This window comes from Pinus tabuliformis, chromosome 2_1 (genome assembly GCF_031772625.1).
Source record: "Pinus tabuliformis cultivar Carrire ecotype Pingquan chromosome 2_1, CPIR1, whole genome shotgun sequence".
NCBI lineage: Eukaryota > Viridiplantae > Streptophyta > Pinopsida > Pinales > Pinaceae > Pinus > Pinus tabuliformis.
Window position 1 is genome coordinate 992,249,590 of NC_142299.1, and position 21,173 is coordinate 992,270,762.

The window sequence follows — 21,173 nt, forward strand, 5'->3', positions numbered from 1 at the left end:
ATATATATATATATATATATATAAACGCAGTATTACACTTTTTAAACCATCGTTTCCCTTGGTGAAATTGAACACGGAACTATGAGCAATAATAAATATATCCAGGTCTCTAGATTCCAGATTGCACAAGGAATTGGGGTTTTTTCCTTAAGTGAGTTTGGGAGTTAAGGATTGAACAAAGTGAAATTAATGCCAAACTCCAAGTTTGAAGTTGATCACCACTACTTCCATGCATAATTCTAACTGCAATGAGAGAGATTCACGTCTATTAGGAGGAATTCAAAGAGCATTGATCCATAACTAAGGGGAAAATGAGTTAAAGGATATTGAAGGGAATCATCCCCCTAAATAGTAGTTGGTTGATTTGTAAAATCGAGGATGGCTCATAGGTTCTTTGGGCAAGGAACCTTGGGTTGGTTTTCAACACTGACATCCCTCCTTCCTTCACTTATTCAAACATTAAAGAGATATGACATATATTATCTTAGTCAAGTTATCAGTCATGACTTCTCTTTGGTATCACTCATTCACTCCACAACAAGGAGTTACACTTGGTTGGCCATTTTGCTCAAGTTTGAGACTCCTACATCAGATCTCTGTGAAATTCCTTTGTCCTCCCAGTGGATTGGGTTTACCAATTGATTGGATCTCCCAACCCGTTGGAAAGTACACTCCAAAAAATGGGATATACTTCACTTTCATGAGAATTGGGTCTTGGGTTGGCTCTGTGGTGGGGAAAAAACTTTGGAAGCTATTTTGTTAAAAATAAATAATAATAATAAAATACAAATTCACATGATTGTTAATTTGCAACAAAGCCTTGACTTGGGATATTCTATAAAAAAAAAATTCATTTTAGTATCCAAACAAATGTTTTGTATCTTGCTAGATGGAATAAACAAACTATCATCTTGTCCTTTCTTTCCCTTTAGCGAGAGAGGTTTGGAAGGAAATTCAAAGACTCTGGAATCTCTTTTCTTTGGCAAGGAGATACTATCGAATCAACTCTTTAAGATTGACTCTCTACCTGCCAAGAAAATAAATTTCAAGCTCTCCCTCTCTTAGCTTCATGGGGTGTTTGGTTGGCTCTTAATCATGCCATTTTCGAGGATAATCCTCCCTCTCCTTCTCGCTCAATATCCAAAGTTTGGAAATTTTGGATGTGGGATTCTATATCGCACAATTATATTCTTCTCGCCTAAATGCTCCTCTTAGATAGCCCCAAATATACCTTGAGCCTTCTTTGATGGTGCGACAAAAGGTACCCCTTAATTGAGAGTGATGGGGGGATTATACACCTCATTGACTCTCACTCCACATCTTTCATGTCTAGTTTAGATCCCTTTACAAACAATTCTACTAAGCATATGAGTATTTATCTCCTTCTTCTATTAGAAAAAGAGAAAAGCCTACATTCCATACATTTTTTTGTGATTCTCAAGTGGCTATTTTTTGGATGAAGGGTCTTTACCAACTCAACAACTTTTCTCTCTAGCCACTTTTTGAAAATATAAAACATTTATCTATTTTTTTTCATAGATTCCTTTTATCACATTTACGAGGATTAGAATGAAGAATTGGACACACTCTCCAAAGCCGGTGTGGCATTGGATAAGGGCTGCTAGAAGATCAAGGAAATTTTGCAAGCCTCCTCTCTAGAATGTATTCATGACTCCTAGCTCTATTTAGCCTTAGGTTGATCTATTTCTCTCTTCTTACTACAATTGCTTTCAAGATATCCCCTATTTTAACTTATTGCACACGCATATTGCAAGTTTTTTTGTCGTACCTTTGAGTTTTCATGAGATGTTTTTTGCTTCCTTTGTGGATAATTTGACGATATAATACATGGATTGTAAAATTGACACATATAACCCTACTTTTGGAGTCCCCATAGTGGTGGCAATACATAAGCAAAATGTTAAATGACATCTATAAACGTAATTTTGTTTCTTATAATAAACTATTTGATTTTTTCATTCGAAAAAAAAATATTATTATTTACCAGTGAATTGGTAACTTGTTGGATTAATTTGGGCAAGGCCAAAGATCAAACCTAGTGGTTGCCACTATAACACCAAGATTATATCCAACAGATCGTAAGCCAGATATACTAGGAATTTATGACTTAGCAAGCGCTGAGAATCGATAAGGGTGGGGAAGCCTACTCCTTGAGCCTTATCTCAATGGACCAAAGATGTCGCCTTGTGGGATTTGAAACTGGGTGGAGGGGATAACGTCCAATTGTCACAACCATTCGGTCGTCCCACACGGAGACATAATAATCTAATTTTTGAGCTGAGAGGCTCATTCTACGGTCCAATATGTGAGCGTTGTGTAATTCCACCTTGCTCAACATGGAGTTGACACGTGTCCCTCTTGAAATAAAAATAAAAATATTATCTAAATAGAAAACAAATGTTGGCTATAACAAAAAACAAAAATGAATATGTTATGCATGTTTAGTTAGTTGTCCATCTGACATAATATAATTTCATATAAAGTAATTAGAAGTAAAAAAAATGTGGTTAAGACGTTTAAACCTTATACTTTTCAAAATTATTTCAACACAAGATTTAAATAAATTATTTGAAGATCTATGTTAACTAATTTATGTGGTGCCAACTTCATATATATCTGTATATAAAAAATGCTAAAAGAAAATATGTTAATTGTGTATATAATAAAATATTCAATGTGGGTTATCATTAAAATATTTTAATACAAATTATTATTGACGTATACTTAATAATATATTAATAACATAAAAGTCATTTTAATGTGTACGATGCAAATTTTATCTAAAATATTTTAATGTCAACTATGTATATATTATTATTTTATTTTTATTTTTTTATGTATATATGATATAAAACCATTGGAAAAAATAAGTTTTTCTAGTTAAAACATTTGAAGTGGTCTCATTATTTTACAATTTGGTCCTTTTTTAGGTATATGTTTTTTTTGTCAAAACCTAACATAAATTTCTTGGACTTACAAATTTGAGTTTTGTACTCTATATAACATTGAAAAATGCAATTTAAACAATTGAAAATTACACATTGTATTTTGCACTCTAAAAGAAGTTTGTCTGTGAAGACATTTGATCCCTTTAGGTTCATGTTAGCTCCATGGTTAAGATGGATATATAGTGGTAAGGTCAAAACCAACTGAGACACTAAATTGGTGCAGGAGACCCCCTTATTTGCATGACAAAGGTCCCCCCTCCAAGCAACCATTTTATTGTGAAAGTCTATGGAGGTGTGCAGTGTATACTTTACCCCGTCTGAATTTGAGCCTTTGACCTCAAACAGGGAAAAATATGTTCTTAACTATTAAGCCTACTCTAATTATACAGCATTAAAGCCAACACTAATCATCACATAAAACAACTTTTAAAAAATACAAAATATACTCCTCGAATTAAAAAATAATAAAACATAATTTAATCAACATGGTTAATTGGAATTGAAAATATAGAAAAAAAACTATAGAAAAAAGGACAAAAAAGAAGAAGTATAAGTCAAATTAAAAAGTAATAAAACTAAAAACAAAAAAAATGATTAATAAAAATAAAAATTACTAAACAACATATAATATAATAAGACCTCCACCAATCACTTTATAAATAAATAAATTTAAATAACAATAAAAAACAAAAATTGAATTCACAATATTAAACTATAGATAAGTCCACAATATTCAACTATAAATAAATCGTTTTTTAATATAAACAAATTAAAAACAAACTAATGCGAAATCATAAAACCACTCCCTGGCGAAATCATAAAACCACTTCCTACCTGATACCGTATACGGTATAGTTCTAATAAAAAACATTCTTACATTTATGAAAAGCACGCTAGACATCTTAATTCATTTATAAAAAACATGAAAAATTGAAATTTGACCTATATTTGAACAAAGACTCTCTTTTAATAAAAAAAATATTTATAAATTATTAAATTTTACATCATTCATCTTTAATAATGGAAAATTTATTTAAAAATACGTCAAGAATAAAGAGGTCTGGGTGTGGTCCATCATGTTATCTCAACGTCACAAATGGAGTCGCATCATCTTATCTCAACGTTACAAATGGAGTTGCATAATTAGACTCTCTTTTAATAAAAAAAATTTATAAATTATTAAATTTTACATCATTCATCTTTTATAATAGAAAAATTTATTTAAAAATACGTCAAAAATAAAGAAGTCTGGGTGTGGTCCATCATCTTATTCCAACAGTAACAAACACTGATACCACCGCTTCCACCCGCGATCGACCGGACGATAGCGCGAGATTGAGTATATATATATAAACGCAGTGTATATATATATATATATATATATATAAACGCAGTATTACACTTTTTAAACCATCGTTTCCCTCTGTTAAATTGAACACGGAACGAGTCTACATATATCCATAAGCTCTCTTGTTTAAACCATCGTTTCCCCTGGTGAAATTGAACACGGAACAACTCTAGATATATACATAAGCCTTCTTAACACAGTGGAGGGTGAACTACAAATCTAATAACAGACGAGATATTAAGAGATGGCCGGTCCTCAGTGCTGCGAGTCGCCTCCTCAGTTAGATCCTGGTGCGGGTATTGGACGGGTGGAGACATTCCAACATCTGTCGGCCTACGTTACCGCTTCTCCCGACGCCAAGCTGGGCGTCATTCTCATTTCCGACATCTTCGGTATGTTAATCTCAGTCTTTAAATCTATTTTAGCTGGCTGATTTTTTCGTTTGTTTCTGTAACTTCCTCATAGGCTATTGCCATTGCCCTTTAATCAAACTTTTGAGAACTTGCTCGGCTATTCAGACAAGTGATGACTATTGATATATTCAGTAACATTTTGATGTTTGCCATCTTAGTATCTGCTCTTAGGACATCACTAAAGTTCTACGTGCAAATGTTTTGATAGGGGGATCCCATCTTTTTAAGGGGAGGTGCCACTTACTTAGTGATAACTTACTTTGTTTTGGAGGGCACACATCATTGTTTCTTTTAAAGATTAATAAGGCATTATTTTTTATCACTCTTTGACATCTTACATATTCACTTGTTGACCTATACAAGTCTCTGCCAGAAGGCTTCTTTAGGCTTCTATACTAAACGTGGTGTCTCGGCACCAAATATCTATGCTCTAGAACAAGAATCTTGTTTATATAAATTTATACCATAATCAAGTTGATGATGAAGAGTTTCAAGGTCGTAATCTCTGTTATTGAAATGACCTTCCATTCAAGTGTATGCATGCTTCTTGCATAAAGAAAAGCTGGTTGCTCTTACAAGTTTAGATGATGGGTGGTAACTTTAATATAAATTTGGATCTACCAAGCGTTCAAAGGGATAGTTAGGAGTTAAGATGGATCTAACCTAGTCCTTAATGTTTATGAGGAACAATTTCAAGTACTTAATGTTTATATAAATTTATATCATTATCTAGTTGATGATGAACAATCTCAAGGACTTAATCTCTGTTATTGAAATGGCCTTCCATTCAGTGGTATGCATGTTTGTTGCATAAGAAAGACTAGTTGCTCTTAAATGTTTATAGCTAGGGTAGATGATGCTCGGTAACTTTAATATAACCAGCTTAGATCCATCTTAAATTCGGATTTACCAAGCTCCGAGAAGGCTCAAGTTAGGAGTTAAAATGGATCTAACCTAGTACTCTTGCATTCCATAATAGATTTCCTCAAACCTCAGGGTTCATCATAACAAATACTATGGGCTATGCAATACCAAATGCTTGTAAACCAAGGTATTTTTATAGTTTAATTTACCTTTAAAATTTTATAGCTATGTTGCACGAAACTTCTAGGAACCCGCTGTTTCGGGATGTACCCGTACCTGAAACTTGACCAAAACTCAACCATTATGTAATCATCTATGAGAGTTAATATAGACTTGGTTTTCCTTCGAAATTGTCTTCTATAGGTCTTATTCCCTTTTTTCTTACAAGATAATGTTGTTAAATTTGGCAACTAGGGCCAAACTCCACCTTGGACAACTCATATGATGGAGATGATATTTTTGTTGGATTCCTCTTTCTGAGAGGTGTAAGATTGATCTAAAGATCATCTCATTTTGACATGCATAAATGGAATTATGAATTTATGTCTTCTATGAACAAATTGTCAAGGTCGGCCAACGATCTAATGTAGGCTCAGAAGCCCAAAAGTCACGTCTCTTCACCCTCAACGTTGCATATAAATAGAAGGAGTATCTACCTCATTTGGACATTCATGATCTCACACATATCTCTCTTTCTCCACAACTGATTGGGTCATACAAACTTCAGGCAGCCTTCTCCTCCTCCACATGCGAAAGTTTGACTAGGGTTTTTTTATTTCTGCGTTGACTAAGTTGCAACAGGTTTGACCAACGTTGACAGGGCAATGTTTGACCTTGATGACTGTGATTTTTGTGGGAATATTTCTATTTGGGCACGCTGCATTCTTTGGCACGGAAAATGAGATTTTCTGTGTTGTTTGACCAGTGTTCACTGCAAGTTTGACTGTGTGTTGACCAAGTTTGACTGATTTCTTCAGGACTGTTTTGGGCTGTCTTTGGAGGCTGATTTGACTGGGTTTGACCGAGCTGATTTGGAGGAATAATTCTGTTGATTTGACCAACGTTGACTTTCTGGTTAGGGCATCCTGTTAACTGCAGTTTGACTAGACAGATTTGACTGTGTTTGGGCAAGTGAATTTTGTATATTATACTCTCTCTCTGTGCTGAACTATTGAAGAATAATAAGAAGACTTGATCAAAAGGTTTCCCCACATTGGGGTTTTTCCTTGGTATCTGCCAAATATTTTGTCCTCTTGTCTTGGCTTGTCTTCTACTTTTTATTTATGTTCTATCTGCATTTACTATCATGTTAATGTGATTGCTAATCTGGAAATTGATATTGGGATAATAAGAAAAGTTGAAGTAAATTGTTTTTAAGCATAGAACATACCATTGTTATCTAAAATTAACATGGTATCAGAGCTGAGGTGAAGACAAAGCCCAAGCAAGAGTGAAAAGAGCAATCACTAAGATTTGTTGGACAAGGACAAGATTCAATGGCCTCCGCATCTTACTTCAAACCTGATGACAAGCTCAATGATAAGTCTGATTATCATGCATGGAAGATGTCTCTTGATTTGACTTTGGAAGAGCAGGATGTTATGGACTATGTGCAGGGAAAGATTATTGAACCTCCTTCAAATGCACTGGCTACCGCTAAGATAAAGTACAAGAAAGGTGAAGTCAAAGCTAAGAAGATCACCAGGGATTCTATTAACAAGCATTTGGTTGCATACATCTCCGATTTGAGCACATCTAAGGATATGTATGACAGGTTGTTGGGCATGTTCAAAGTTAGCAATGCAAACCAAGTCCTCTTTCTCAAAAACAAGTTGAAGGACATAAAGAAGGGAAGAGGTGAAGATATCCAATCCTACTTCATGAGGATTACCGAGATAAAAAATGATCTTCTTTCAATTGGAGAAGTTATTGTTGATAGGGAGCTCACTCTCATTGCCCTTGGAGGTCTCCCTCGTGAATGGCATGTGTTCAACACTACTATCCTCAACAATGACAGGATTCTAGGTTTTGATGAATTGTTGACTAGATGTACTCAAGAAGAAACAAGGATGATGGAGAGAGACATGCCTTCAAATAGGAATGAACCTATTGCATTCTCCGCTCATGCTAAAAAGAAGAAAAATGCAAGTTCAAAGAAGCAATGTCAAGGAAGACCGAGATTCAAAGATGGAAGGAAGAGAAGATGCTCCATTTGTAACAGGTTTGGCCACTATGCTAGGGAGTGTTCTAATAGAAGGGATACACCTTGGGATGATGACAACAACAACCACAACAATTTCAGAGGCAACAACAATCAAAGGAATGGCAGATTCAACAACAAAGGAAAAAGGAATGCTCCCGCTACTCAACATGAAAATGGTCGACCTCCCAAAGGATCAAGAAACTCCAGGTATGATGAATCTAATGTTGTAGATAACAAGCAAAATTAATTTTATCTTATATCTGCCCTCTCTAATGCCTCTCCACTGGATACCTTGGGAAATTGGTTGATTGATAGTGGTGCCTCAAGGCAGTTCACTGGGTATAAGGAAGCTCTTTCAAATCTGATAGAAAAAGATACAAATTTGGAAATCATTCTTGGGGACAATGCCACCTATCCCGTGAAGGGAGTTGGAAATGTTACTCTTCAACTCAATTAAGGTAACACCATTCATCTACAAGAAGTACTATATGTACTTGATTTAAAGAAGAACCTGGTATCTATCTTGACGACGGAAGACAAAGGCTTCAAGGTGGCATTCGTTGATGGAAAGGTACGTGATTGGAAAAGGAATTTCAAAGAAGCATTTACTCTTGGATTCAGGGTTGATAGCCTATATCAAGTTGGAGGAAGCCCATTAGGAGCTATGTCTTGCGACACATCTCTTCAATCTGAATTATGGCATCGGAGGTTTGCTCATCTACATTATAAGGCTCTACCCGATGTAAGGAAGATGGTGATAGGTATGCCTGAATTTAAAGTAGAATATGAATCAAATGAGTTCAATGACTATTGTAGAGAAGCTGGCATTAAGAGGGAGACTACTACCAAATATTTTCCCGAGCAAAATGGAGTTGTTGAAAGAAAGAATCGTTCCATTATAGAAGCGACTCGTGCTATGCTTCATGATCAAAGCCTTCCTAAGTTCTTATGGGCAAAAGATGCCAACACTGCCGTGTACGTTCAAAATAGATGCCCTCATTAAGCGTTGGACTCCAAAACTCCTGAAGAAGTTTTCACCGGTAAGAAACCTGGTGTTTCTCATTTTAGAATTTTTGGTAGCCCTGTGTATTTTCACGTGTCAAAAGAAAAGAGAAACAAATTGGATGCATCTGGGAAGAAAGGAACATTTGTGGGCTACAGTGAAACTTCTAAGGCATATAGAATCTATGTGCCTGGTCAAAGAGAAGTGGAGATAAGTCATGATGTCACCTTTGATGAAGATGCTGCCCTTGGGAAGATTAGTAACCTTCCTATTCCAAGGAAGGACAAAGAAGCAGATACAAGAAAGCAGGGAGAACCGCAGGATGAGCCGATGCCCGATGTTGAAGGACCAATGGATCCCATTGATCCACCTCCTCATGAGCCCTCCTCCTCAAAAAGGAGACCCTCATGGCTTAGGGAAACTCTCGAAGATGCCGAGAATCATATTGCTCCAAGGGGAACTTTTCGTGAAAGTAAAAAGCTGAATATGTACCAAGGGTACTTAGCTGCCATGAGCACCATTGTTCAATCTGAGCCTTGCACATTCGAAGAAGCTGTGAAGCACCAAGTTTGGAAGGATGCTATGAACGAAGAGTATGAGTTGATTATGAAGAATGATGTCTGGGATGTGGTCCCTTGACCCAAGGACAAATCCGTTGCCACCTCGAAATGGCTCTACAAGATCAAGCACGGAGCTGATGGAAGTGCCGAAAAGTTCAAGGCCAGGTTTGTTGCTTGAGGCTTCTCTCAAAAGGAAGGTGTGGACTACGATGAGATATTTGCACCGGTTGCCTGATATACCACCATATGTTCGATATAGCCCTTGCTGCCTCGCAAGGATGGAATCTACACCAGATGGATGTCAAAACTGCCTTCTTGCATGGTTCAATTAAGGAGGAAGTCTATGTAGAACAACCTGAGGGGTTCGAAGTTCAAGATCGTCAGACACATGTATGCAGGTTGAAGAAAGCCCTCTATGGGTTGAAGCAAGCTCCCCAGGCTTGGTATGAGAGGATCGACAACTATTTGATGAAGCTGGGTTTTACAAGAAGTGAAGTTGATCCGAACCTTTACTTTAAGGTTGAGAATGATAGACCTCTCATCTTGGTACTTTATGTGGACGATGTCTTTCTGACAGGTGCAGACCCTCTCATTCATCAATGTAAGAGGGAGTTGGATTCTGAATTCGAGGTGAAGGACCTAGGACTGATGCATTATTTCCTAGGATTAGAGGTCTAGCAAAAGCTAGGTGAGATTTTCCTTTCTCAAGGAAAATACATTGTGAAGCTACTTGAAAGATTTGGGATGCTGGATTGTAAGTCTGTGACTACTCTGATGGAACTTAACTTCAAGAAGTTATGCGGAAGTGTTGTTGGGCCTGATTTGGGAAATCCTTCTGAGTATCGTCAACTCGTGGGGGCCCTGATGTTCTTGGTGAACTCCCGTCCGGACATATGCTTTGCAGTGAATACATTGAGTCAATTTATGGTCGAGCCTCATCACATACATTGGATTGCTGCCAAGAATCTTTTGAGATATCTTCGGGGCACAATCACCTATGGACTGAGATACACTGCCGGGAATGTGAGGCTCCATGGTTATTCTGATACTGACTGGGCTAGTAGTGTGGTGGATTGTAAGAGCACATCAGGATGTTGCTTCTCACTAGGTTCTACTTTGATATCCTGGATGGGCAGGAAGCAGAAATCAGTTGCTTTGAGCACAACCGAGGCCGAATATATCGTTGCTAGTATGGCCTCCTGTGAAGCTGTTTGGTTGAGGAAGCTCTTTAGTGAGTTGTTTGAACATGTGTTGCATACCACCGTGATCTTCTACGACAACAAAAGTGGGATTCATCTTTATGAGAATCCCGTGTTTCATGACCACTCCAAGCATATTGATATTAGGTACCACTTTATCTGGGATATGGTACAACGGGGAGCAATAAGGCTCCATCACATTGGGACTGATGATCAGGTCGCAGATATTCTTACGAAGCCCCTGGGAAGGTCAAATTCCTAACCTTCTATGGATGACTTGGAGTTATGGAGAGACCCTCTTATGAGGGTCCCGTTTGAGTTGGATATTGAGCTTTGGGAGCTCCGGGGGGCTTGGGGTACTTCTTGGAGCGATGAGCGACCATAGGGTGAGTGGTTCACCTTCCCCTAGTGGTGCGCTGTATATAGGGTAAGTGGTTCACCTTCCCCTGTGATACCCATGATGGTTGAGATATGCATAGGATAAGTGATTCACCTTCTCCTATGGCATATGAGCAGGATGAGTGGTTCACCTTCTCCTGCTGATATATCCTACCCATGTAGTTTGGGACTCATGGGAAGTACCTCTCATTTGGCTAATGAGTAGGGAAATGAGGATAGTACTACCGATGGATGCATCGTGTACTACCACACTCCCTATGCTAGGATGTTTGATATTGATCTAAGATCAATGGAGATTGACTTCAGGTCAGTGGAGAGTGGTATGATACACTCTCGAACATTTCTTCTTCATTATTTCTTTATAGTTTAGCAGAGGAGAGATGACAGGGATGGTGCAGATTGTCAGATGGTTTGGCAGGTGGAGTTCTTCCTAGTTGAGAGGGAGCGTTAAATTTAGCAACTAGGGCCAAACTCCACCTTGGACAACTCATATGATGGAGATGATATTTTTGTTGGATTCCTCTTTCCAAGAGGTGTAGGATTGATCTAAAGATCATCTCATTCTGACATGCATAAATGGAATTATGAATTTATTTTTTCTATGGACAAATTATTAAGGTCGGCCAACAATCTAATGTAGGCTCAGAAGCCCAAAAGTCACGTCTCTTCACCCTCAACGTTGCATATAAATAGAAGGAGCATCTACCTCACTTGGACATTCATGATCTCACACATATCTCTCTCTCTCCTCATCTGATTGGGTCGTACAAACTTTAGGCAACCTTCTTCTCCTCCACATGTGTGAAAGTTTGACTAGGGTTTTTTGATTTCTGCATTGACCAAGTTGCAGCAAGTTTGACTAGCGTTGACCGTGCAACGTTTGACCTTATTTGACTGCGATTTTTGTGGGAATATTTTTGTTTGGGCAGGCCACATTCTTTGGCACAAAAACCGAAATTTTCTGTGATGTTTGACAAACGTTGACCACAACAAGTTTGACCACAGGTTTGATTGTGTTGACCAAGTTTGATTGATTTCTTCAGGACTGTTTTGGGCTGATTTGGATTGTCTTTGGAGGCCGATTTGACTAGGTTTGACTGAGCTGATTTGGAAGAGTAATTCTGCTGATTTGACCAGCGTTGACTTTCTAGTTAGGCATCCTGTTGACTGTAGTTTGACTAGACAGATTTGACTGTGTTTGGGTAAGTGAATTTTGTATATTGTACTCCCTCTCTCTGCTAAACTTTTGAAGAATAATAAGAATACTTGATAAAGGGTTTCCCCACATTGGGGTTTTTCCCTAGCATCCACCAAATATTATGTCCTCTTGTCTTGGCTTGTTTTCTACCTTTTATTTATGTTTTATCTGCATTTACTATCATGTTAATGTGATTGCTAATATGGAAATTGATATTGGGCTAATAAGAAAAATTGAAGTAAATTGTTCTTAAGCATAGAACATACCATTGTTAATCTAAAATTAACAAATGTGTTATTCACTAATTTATAAATTTCTTTATATATATATATATATATAAACATATATGACGTTTCGGCTAACGTTTCCATTTTTGGGAGGTGATGTTTCTAAACATACCCATTTTAGAAACTCTGAAATGTTTCGGTGCTTCATGCAACTTAGTTTTATAGTTAAAATTATAATTAATAGTTTTATTTTTATAATTTTAATTATCGATAAATTTATGTCTTTTATTTTCTAATTTTATTTTATTTTTGACCACGTCAAAATGTTTACGGGTTGAAGAGCATGTCTATGCGCATTGAAATAGGAAAATATTGATCTTTGACTAACTAACAAGAAGGTTGCATTCAGATTTTATATAACCTTTCCACGGGCTTAGTAAATTTGGGATTAAGAACTAGTTTTAGTAAATTTGGGATTAAAATGGATTTGTACTAGTTTTAAAAAATCATGACTCATGGTTCATTGCAAATGATAACTATCCATTCAAATTATTATTTTGCAGTCATTTTTTTATTACTTATTCAAACTATAACACATGAATTACACATGCAAGGTTTTCCTAACATAATTTAAAGACACCAATGCTGACTCAATTTATAGATTGAAAAATTTCAACGTAGTTTAACAATGTTCCAGATTAGTATGAGATATTTTAACATGACCTAATGACTTCCTACGTACGAATGAGGCCTATGTATTGTGTTCACTAAGGATGGATAAATTTACTACATTTCAAATAGGAGAAACATTGTACTTTGAGAGAGAAAGGCAACAAGCTGACATTGATAAACATTTTAACAATAGTGAAATGGTAGATTTTCAGCGTAATGGAATAGGATTTTTAAGTCACTGGGAAAAGTGCAACTGTGTAAATGGCAAGGATGAATGCCTACGCAAGGAAGAATACCTTGCAAAGTATGTAGCAGACAACAAAAGTCACTATAATATGTACCAAATACTTTGCATGACCAATAATAATGTATGGAGGTCTCATTTGTGAATCATCACTAACTGTAAATCTTGGATATTGTATTGGGTTCAAGGGAACAAGGCACTGTCAACACCAGATTTAGGCTAACAGATATTTGTCGATATAACACAGGGTGAGTTCACTATTTACCATTGAAAGTTTGTGACTGCCTTGGCTTGGGTTCATTATTGCAGATTTTATTCTGGAGTTGCATTGTATGATTGTGTGGAGATTATATAGAGTTTTATATTCCAGGAGGAAAGTGCATGTTGTGCTATTTTTAGTAGGTTTTCCATTTAGGTTTCCATATCTATTTCAAGTAGCTTTGTCCCCACGCATTGGACTGGCATTCAGATTATGGAGGATGGATGGGAGGATGAGGACAATTAGATGGTACTTTTAGAATCTTGATTTGATTATTTTTTATTTTTAGAGGTGTTATCTTCATCATAGGCCTATTCCTAGGAAGAGGCACACTTAAGCTAATTCACTCTCTTGAATTTTGGGTAGAGTTAGAGCTTAATTTTGGCATTATCACAAGATATGAGGTTGATACAATAGCCTTCTCAAGAAGTCTCAGATCTCCTCCATATTTTTCAGATCTTTGGATCAATCAGGTCTAGCCTTGTACATGAGGGTCACTCTCGGACTTGGAATCTCCTCATTTAGGCTACCTCCTCCTCTGGACACTACCAAGACGGTCACCACTTTCTTTCTGGTGCTCAGCACATTAGCCTCCATATTCATGAGATCCCGGGGGGGGGGAGGGGCGCGGGGACATTTGACCTCCACATGTAGCGTGTTGAATCCGCCCAACAACTCCTCCTATTCTAGTAGATTTTCTTTTTCATCCAAATTTCGGCAGAGGGTTGCATCTTCTAGGTAGTGAGACATGCGACAATGCCACTCTTCTAGCTCTTCTAGCCAGTCTTCTACTAGAATTTTCTTTTCTTCCACTTGGACTAGCAGGAGAGATACAATTTGTGGGTGCTGATTCTATGGACAGCAACTTCTGCTCTTAATCTTTAAGTGATGGCACTATGGGATATGGACATTCTTCCGAAGTGCTTAATTTTTGATAGTGCCTTTATGTGGTTCCCACCTTTATATCTTCGTGCTGGATGATAGACTACAGACTTTAGTTATTAGATCGTATAGATTAGATCTACTTTTATTAGTGTTTGCACTCCACTCTGTATTGATTCTGATGTACCTAGCAGTCCCATTGATCTATTCATCGTCATTCATTGGACATAAATAAAATTATCTTATCATTTCTTATCTTATCTCCTCCTCTCTCTCATGCGCGCTACCTGAGAACTCTTTTATTAAATCTTTCACTATTTCTATCTTTCTTATTTAGGAAGATAGTATTTCTACACCCCCAAGCTCATTCTATAAAAGCCAAGGGAGGTAGTGAGGGCTCATGTTGATTATTTGGTTGACTTATCTTGTCTCCTTATCCCATTCTTTTGGTCCTGAGTCAGTGTGAGAGAGCATCTTATTTCGTAGGTAGAGGCCGTTCTTGTCCTATTCATGTGATTCCATCCTTGGACTTGGTGATAGAATCTATTTTGGAAGTGATTTGATGTCCCCTAGAGTGCTTTGAAGTTGAAGTCTTCAAAATTTTTACTTGCAGCTTTGGAATAAAGGCAACAACTGTTTTGGAAGCTAAATATCATTTGATTGGTGTGTCTGATTGCTTTACTTGAATTTTCAGAATCAATTGGCATTGAGAATCAGTCTGCTCCATTGATTTTCTACTCCATCATCCACCGAATTCAAGGCGCTACAGTTACAAATAATTTTTTCAGAGTGATAAGCTTGCTGCTTTTGACATTTATACTTCAGATCTGCACTTTAATAACACTGGTTCGAGGTGAATTTGATCTGCATGGATTCCATGGCAGAATTTATTAATTAAGTGTAAATCAACATTCTAACTTGCTGTCCAGATTTATTTTACACAGGTTTGACTTCTGATATTGACATTATGTTAAATTTTCTCATACTATATCTGATTTATTTTACTTCAACAATTTATTAAAACCCCATAAAATATTTTTCTCAAATATTTCTGAATTTGTTGAAAAATAAATACACTAGTATATTAACTTAAAAATGTGGTGGAAATAAAATTAAGAGGTCAATCACACCACCACAGCAAATTTACACCTGACACAATCTTTCTTCATTAAATTTCTTGGGAAAATTCTGGACTAGACCCATAGAGTGTTGAAGAATGTAACTAGTGCCAGTCTTCATAATTGTATTTGTCAAAAGAAAATTTTATTGTAAATTTTTTTTTTGAAGCATGGGTTTCATGCTCTTTCATTTGTTTTCTAGATCATAGCCTCCATTGAAGGCTTCTAGGTCTTGTCAAGAGTAAAGAGAGAGTCATTGTCATATTTATTATACACTCCTTGGGCTCTTGTATCATGTAAAGAAATTTATTATTGAGATGGTCATTTTGCCCCTCCTCACCAATTCGGCCTTGTCCTAATGAAGTCAGCCTGGATTAGGGCTACTCGACCCAGCAGAAGCAGTGTATATAGAGGCAGCTCGAATCATTTGAAGAACACACTCAACAAGTTCGATCTACAAGAGAAAGAGGCAGAAAACAAGAGCGAAGTGAAGGAGAAAGAAGAAAGAAGTTGGGAAAGACAAAAATCAAGTTCTTAGGCATCTCTCTCTCACATGTGCGAAGTTTTCTAGGGTTTCTGGACTGAAGCTGGGGCCAAAATTTCTGAATAAGTTGCAGGCCCAAAATTCTTAAGCTGGGGGCCGAAATTCTCGATTGAAGCTACATTTGAGGAAGATGACACTTGGAAGTTTTGGCATAGATCATCTACTTGAAGGAAGGGCTGACTTGGTGATTGGAGGAGGTCTTTGTCTAGGTCTAAAGGGTCTTGGATTGTCTCATCTTGATTTGAATCTACTAGTGGAAGAGTTGGACTGGGTTTTCCCTTGTGAAAATTCCAAACTGGAACCCTATTGCAGCAACTGAAAATTATTCTCCTAATTGCAAATTTAATTTAACAATTTAATTACTGTTTGCTACAACAAATAATGAATAAATCACACTGCAATCTACACAAATAAAATGCGGAAGAATAAACGCTGGAAGAAATGCTAGCACACACACATAAAATAACACAGTTATTCTTCGACAAACGTCTTCAGAAAAACCCAACTTGGAAAAACCGGTATAGCAGCTGAGGGTTTTAATATTAAACAATAGTGAAATAATCTGAGTACAATCTAGATGCCGAATACTGTTAGGATATTTCGACACATAGGAAATAGTTAAGTATAACTTGGTCTAGTGTAGAGTTAGGTAAAGTGTGTTTCTTTACTATGTACTTTTGTAACTTACAATCCGACGGTCACGATATGTTCTAGACATGAAGTGATCCGACGGTTCATTCTTTCGGTATTACCGACACTTGATCCGTGGCTTAACACCTGATTGGTCCATGATCTCTATTTAAAGAGCATGGAGGGTCATTTGTAGGGTAACCGTTCATGAGAGAAGCTTATGTAAATTTTCATTCTTTTATTAATAAATTGCCTGAAGTGGCTGCGTTGGCTCAGGCCGTGGACTGTTTTCCTCTTTGAGGGTTTTAATCACGTCAAGAACACTGGTGTATTGATCTGTGATCTGTTTGTGAGCGGTGTACTTTGGTGTTCTGTCTAAGGAACTTACCTTGTAAATTCCTACAAATACTGGGAATCTTGTAGAGAAAATACTGGCAAAAATCTAGTGAGGAATTTTCCTCACCCCACAGGCAAATCCAGGCTCTGAATGCAGCTCTAAGTGAGCCGTCCAAACTACCTCTGCCCCGGCTCTGCGTCACCCTAGCACAGTCCCTTCTGCACTCAGTCTGGATTAGCCTCTCCTTAAGCCGTCTAGCCTACTGCTGTCTGGGAAAATGTTTCTCCTGGCCCTTGAAACCTCTGTCCAACTTCTGGCACTAGAACTTGGCTTTCCCCAGCAGAATCGAAACTGCCTCTAGAGGCTACTGCGCTGCCCCAGCGTCAGCCTCTTTGTGGCTCTTCTGCCTCTCTGCAAATGCACTCACCAGATCTGGAAATCTTCCTCCGACTTCACTGTCTCTGCCCCTCTCTCACTGCTTCGATCTCTAGCTCTCTCTCCGGCAACTGATTGCTGCTACTCTGGAAATTGATCTGCTCAGAAATCGAACCTCTCAAGTGTGTTCTCCATCACCACATTGACCTCCTCTTATAATCCTCTGTTGGAGCACCAACGGCCAAGATTAAAACTTAATCAATGGCTAGGATCATCTCTGGATCGATCTGTGAGTTTCTAGATGATTCTCACCTTGACTTAATTAATATTGATTAATTAACCATATTCCCTAAGTTTAGACTTAGGAAATATTTAAAAACTGGTTAATAATCTAATTAAGTCATTTCTAGGTAGAATTTCCAGAAACAATTTATGGGTTTTGGAGATCTCATGTATTCTAGCCTCTCCACAAAATTTCAAGGCTAGAACACATTCGATGCTACAAAAACTAACACTCCCTCTTAGCGAGGAATGTGTTTTAGTGCTACTGCACATCCTGTAGCAACACCCTGTCTCTACATCATCTCCTGTCATGCTGCTGATGTCTGGTCATATTGCCCACCAACCACTGTGCAACTCTGATATACGTTGCATTTGTGCTGCTGCCGACACTGCATCTGCACTACAACTCCCTCTCTTTTGTCACTGTTGCAACTGCAACATCTGCAATTGAAAAGTATCCAAAATACTGAATAGCACACACATAAAATAACACAGTTATTTTTTGACAAACGTCCCCGGAAAAACCCAACTTGGGAAAACTAGTGTAACAGCTGAGGGTTTTAATATTAAGCAATAGTGAAATAATTTGAGTACAATTTGGATGCCGAATACTGGCAATCCTGCAGAGAAAATACTGGCAAAAATCTAGTGAGAAATTTTCCTCACCCCACAAGCAAATCTGGGCTCTGACTGTAACTCCAAGTGAGCTGTCCAAACTACCTCTACGTTGGCTCTGCGTCACCCTAGTGCAGTCCCTTCTGCGCTTAGTCTAGATCAGCCTCTCCTCAAGCCGTGCTGTTTGGGAAAATGTTTCTCCTAGCCCCCAGAACTTATGTACAGCTTCTGGCACTAAAACCCGACTTTCCCCAACAGAATCGAAACTGCCTCTAGAGGCTACTACGCTGCCCCAACGTCAGCCTCTTTGTGTCTCTCCTGCCTCTCTGCAAATGCACTCACTAGATCTGGAAATCTTCCTCCGACTTCACTGTCTCTGTCGCTCTCTCATTGCTTCGATCTCTAGCTTCTCTCCGACGATTGATTTCTACTACTCTAGAAATCGACCTGCTCATAAATCGAACCTCTCAAGTGTGTTCTCCATCACCACATCGACCTCCTCTTATAATCCTTTGTTGGATCACCAACGACCAAGATTAAAATTTAATCAATGGCTAGGATCATCTCTGGATTGATCCGTGCGAGTTTCTAGATGATTCTCGCCTTGTCTTAATTAATACTGATTAATGAACCATATTCCCTAAGTTTAGTCTTAGGAAATATTGAAAAACTGGTTAATAATCTAATTAAGTCATTTCTAGGCGGAACTTCTAGAAACAATTTATGGGTTTTGGAGATCTCATGTATTCTAGCCTCTCCACAAAATTTCAAGGCTAGAACACATTCGATTGCAAATTTGGTTTCTCTTATGTGAATTCTTCAAGATTGAAACATTGCCAAACATCTTATAATGTTGTATGAATACCTCCCTAGTTAAGAGGGAGTATTGAAGTAAATTTAACTAGGTTCGGTCTTCATAAATCTACTTTTGATATTTGTACTTATTCAAGGAAAGAAATATTTTTTTATAATATATGTCAATGAGTTTCTTGCTCATTGAAATAGGTCTAGCACATGTTAAGTGCTATAGGTGAGTCAAGGAGTCAAAAGAAAATGTTGAATTCCTTAAGGGCATGTTACACCATGTATATAATTGTATTAGAGTCAAAAGGAATACCTCCAAGCAAAGTCAAAGTCTCCTCCTTGCAACAACATCCTTCAAACAACAAAATGATGAAGAAATAGACAAGTCCTACAGTCATGATGTCAGCCTAAAGGAGGGACAATCCTCTATAAATAGAGGTTGTCCACTCCCTCACAATGTCAACCAAGGATCTCTGAAATTTGTGAAGAAAAGAGTCAAGAGAAAGGGTAACGAAGTGTTGACACCTAATCATTGGTATTCGGTGAACACTTGTAAATAATGGAAATAGTAAATAATGGAAAATGAAAAGTCATCGAGAGGTGAAGCCCAAGAGTCACTCCCTCATGTATATAACCATGAGTAATCTTAATGAATAAACACAATTCATTTGAGGAGTTACCTCTTGGCCTGAAATGGTGTGAAAATTTCTGATCTGAAATTCTACTACAACAACTGATTTATTTCACCTACTTATTCTTCACAATAAGTTATTTACGAAATCCCTTCAGCAAACATTAAAATAAATTCTACTGCAGTTATCACATAATTACACAGAGAAAATAACAACGATATACATGCACAAGAACCAATCACATCAACACAGTTGTTTTTGGACAATTGTCCCCGGAAAAACCCAATGTGGGAAAACTGGTGCAACAGATGAGGGTTTTATTAATCTTCAGCAACAATCGCTTTACAAGGAATGATTTTATAGAGAAACTGAGAGAAAACACTTGAGACTTTCCCCTAGAAACTTTCTGACACCCTAGAGACCCTTCTCTCACTTTTGCGTCAGCTTGCGTGGTTATGCGTCTCTCTGCGTCAGCCTGCATGAGGGCTGCGTCTCCCCTGGACTGCGTCTCCCTCTGCGCTGTCTCTCAATGCCCCTACATCACCTCCTCCTCAGTCACTGACTGCTGCTGATGCCCTCCTCTTCCTCTATTCTGCAACCCTCCCTCTGAAATCGATCTCCTTCTCTTTGAGAATCGATTTTCCTTGGGATACTGAGTATGTGTCGGTGTGTCTCCAAATGATCCTCAAGTCTTCTCTTATTCTTTTGCTGTTGATGAATCAACGACTGAGATTAAGTCTCTAATCAACAACTAAGATTAAAACAGACTTGATCCTGGTCTCTTAGAAGCTTCTCACCCTTATCTTTATTAATACCCATTAATATTTTTATTTTCCTAAGTTTAGACTTAGGAAGCCATTAAAAATATTAACTATTTTAATAACTCCTCTTCCGGGTGGAATTTCTCCAAACGATTTGTGGGTCTTGGAGATTTCATGTGCCTTAGTCTCTCCACCAAATTTCAAGGCTAGAGCACATCCGATGCTACCCAAAATCAACACTCCCTCTTAGCGAGGAATGTGCTCTAGCAATGCTTCACCATAGAAGCATCACACCGATCCTCTGTGCTGATGCTTGGCCTGCTGTCCCACATCCACTGCACTGCTGCTTCTTGTAATGCTGGCCATGACACTACCACTGCCACTGCTACATCTGTACTGCAACTCCCTCTCAACACACTGCATCATGCTGCCCATAGCACTGCCACTGCAACTCCCGATGCTTATCCATTGCTGCTACTGAAATGGATTCTTCACCATCCCCATCTTCTCCCTGAAATAAACAAACTTTTTTCTTCCTGGAGCCTTGGTGAGGATGTCTGCCACCTGTTCTCCTATAGGAGTGTACCTCCACTGTACTGCCCCTCGTTGGACATAGTCTCTGACAAATTGACACC

General features: G+C 37.9%; 1 protein-coding gene across 4 annotated transcripts in view; it reads left to right on the top strand.

Annotated features, from left to right (window-relative positions):
• Positions 1-4,356: 4,356 nt before the first annotated feature.
• Positions 4,357-21,173, top strand: part of LOC149203968 (endo-1,3;1,4-beta-D-glucanase-like) — a 450,756-nt gene continuing 433,939 nt past the window's right edge. For 2 of the 4 annotated variants that reach the window (XM_089403638.1, XM_089403635.1), the window contains exon 1: positions 4,359-4,709. In XM_089403638.1, coding sequence (XP_089259764.1) covers positions 4,562-4,709 — 148 coding nt within the window. In that variant the 5' untranslated portion in view covers positions 4,359-4,561. Of the gene's footprint in view, positions 4,710-21,173 lie in introns of all 4 variants that reach the window. The other 2 variants (XM_089403636.1, XM_089403637.1) reach the window with 2 other exon arrangements.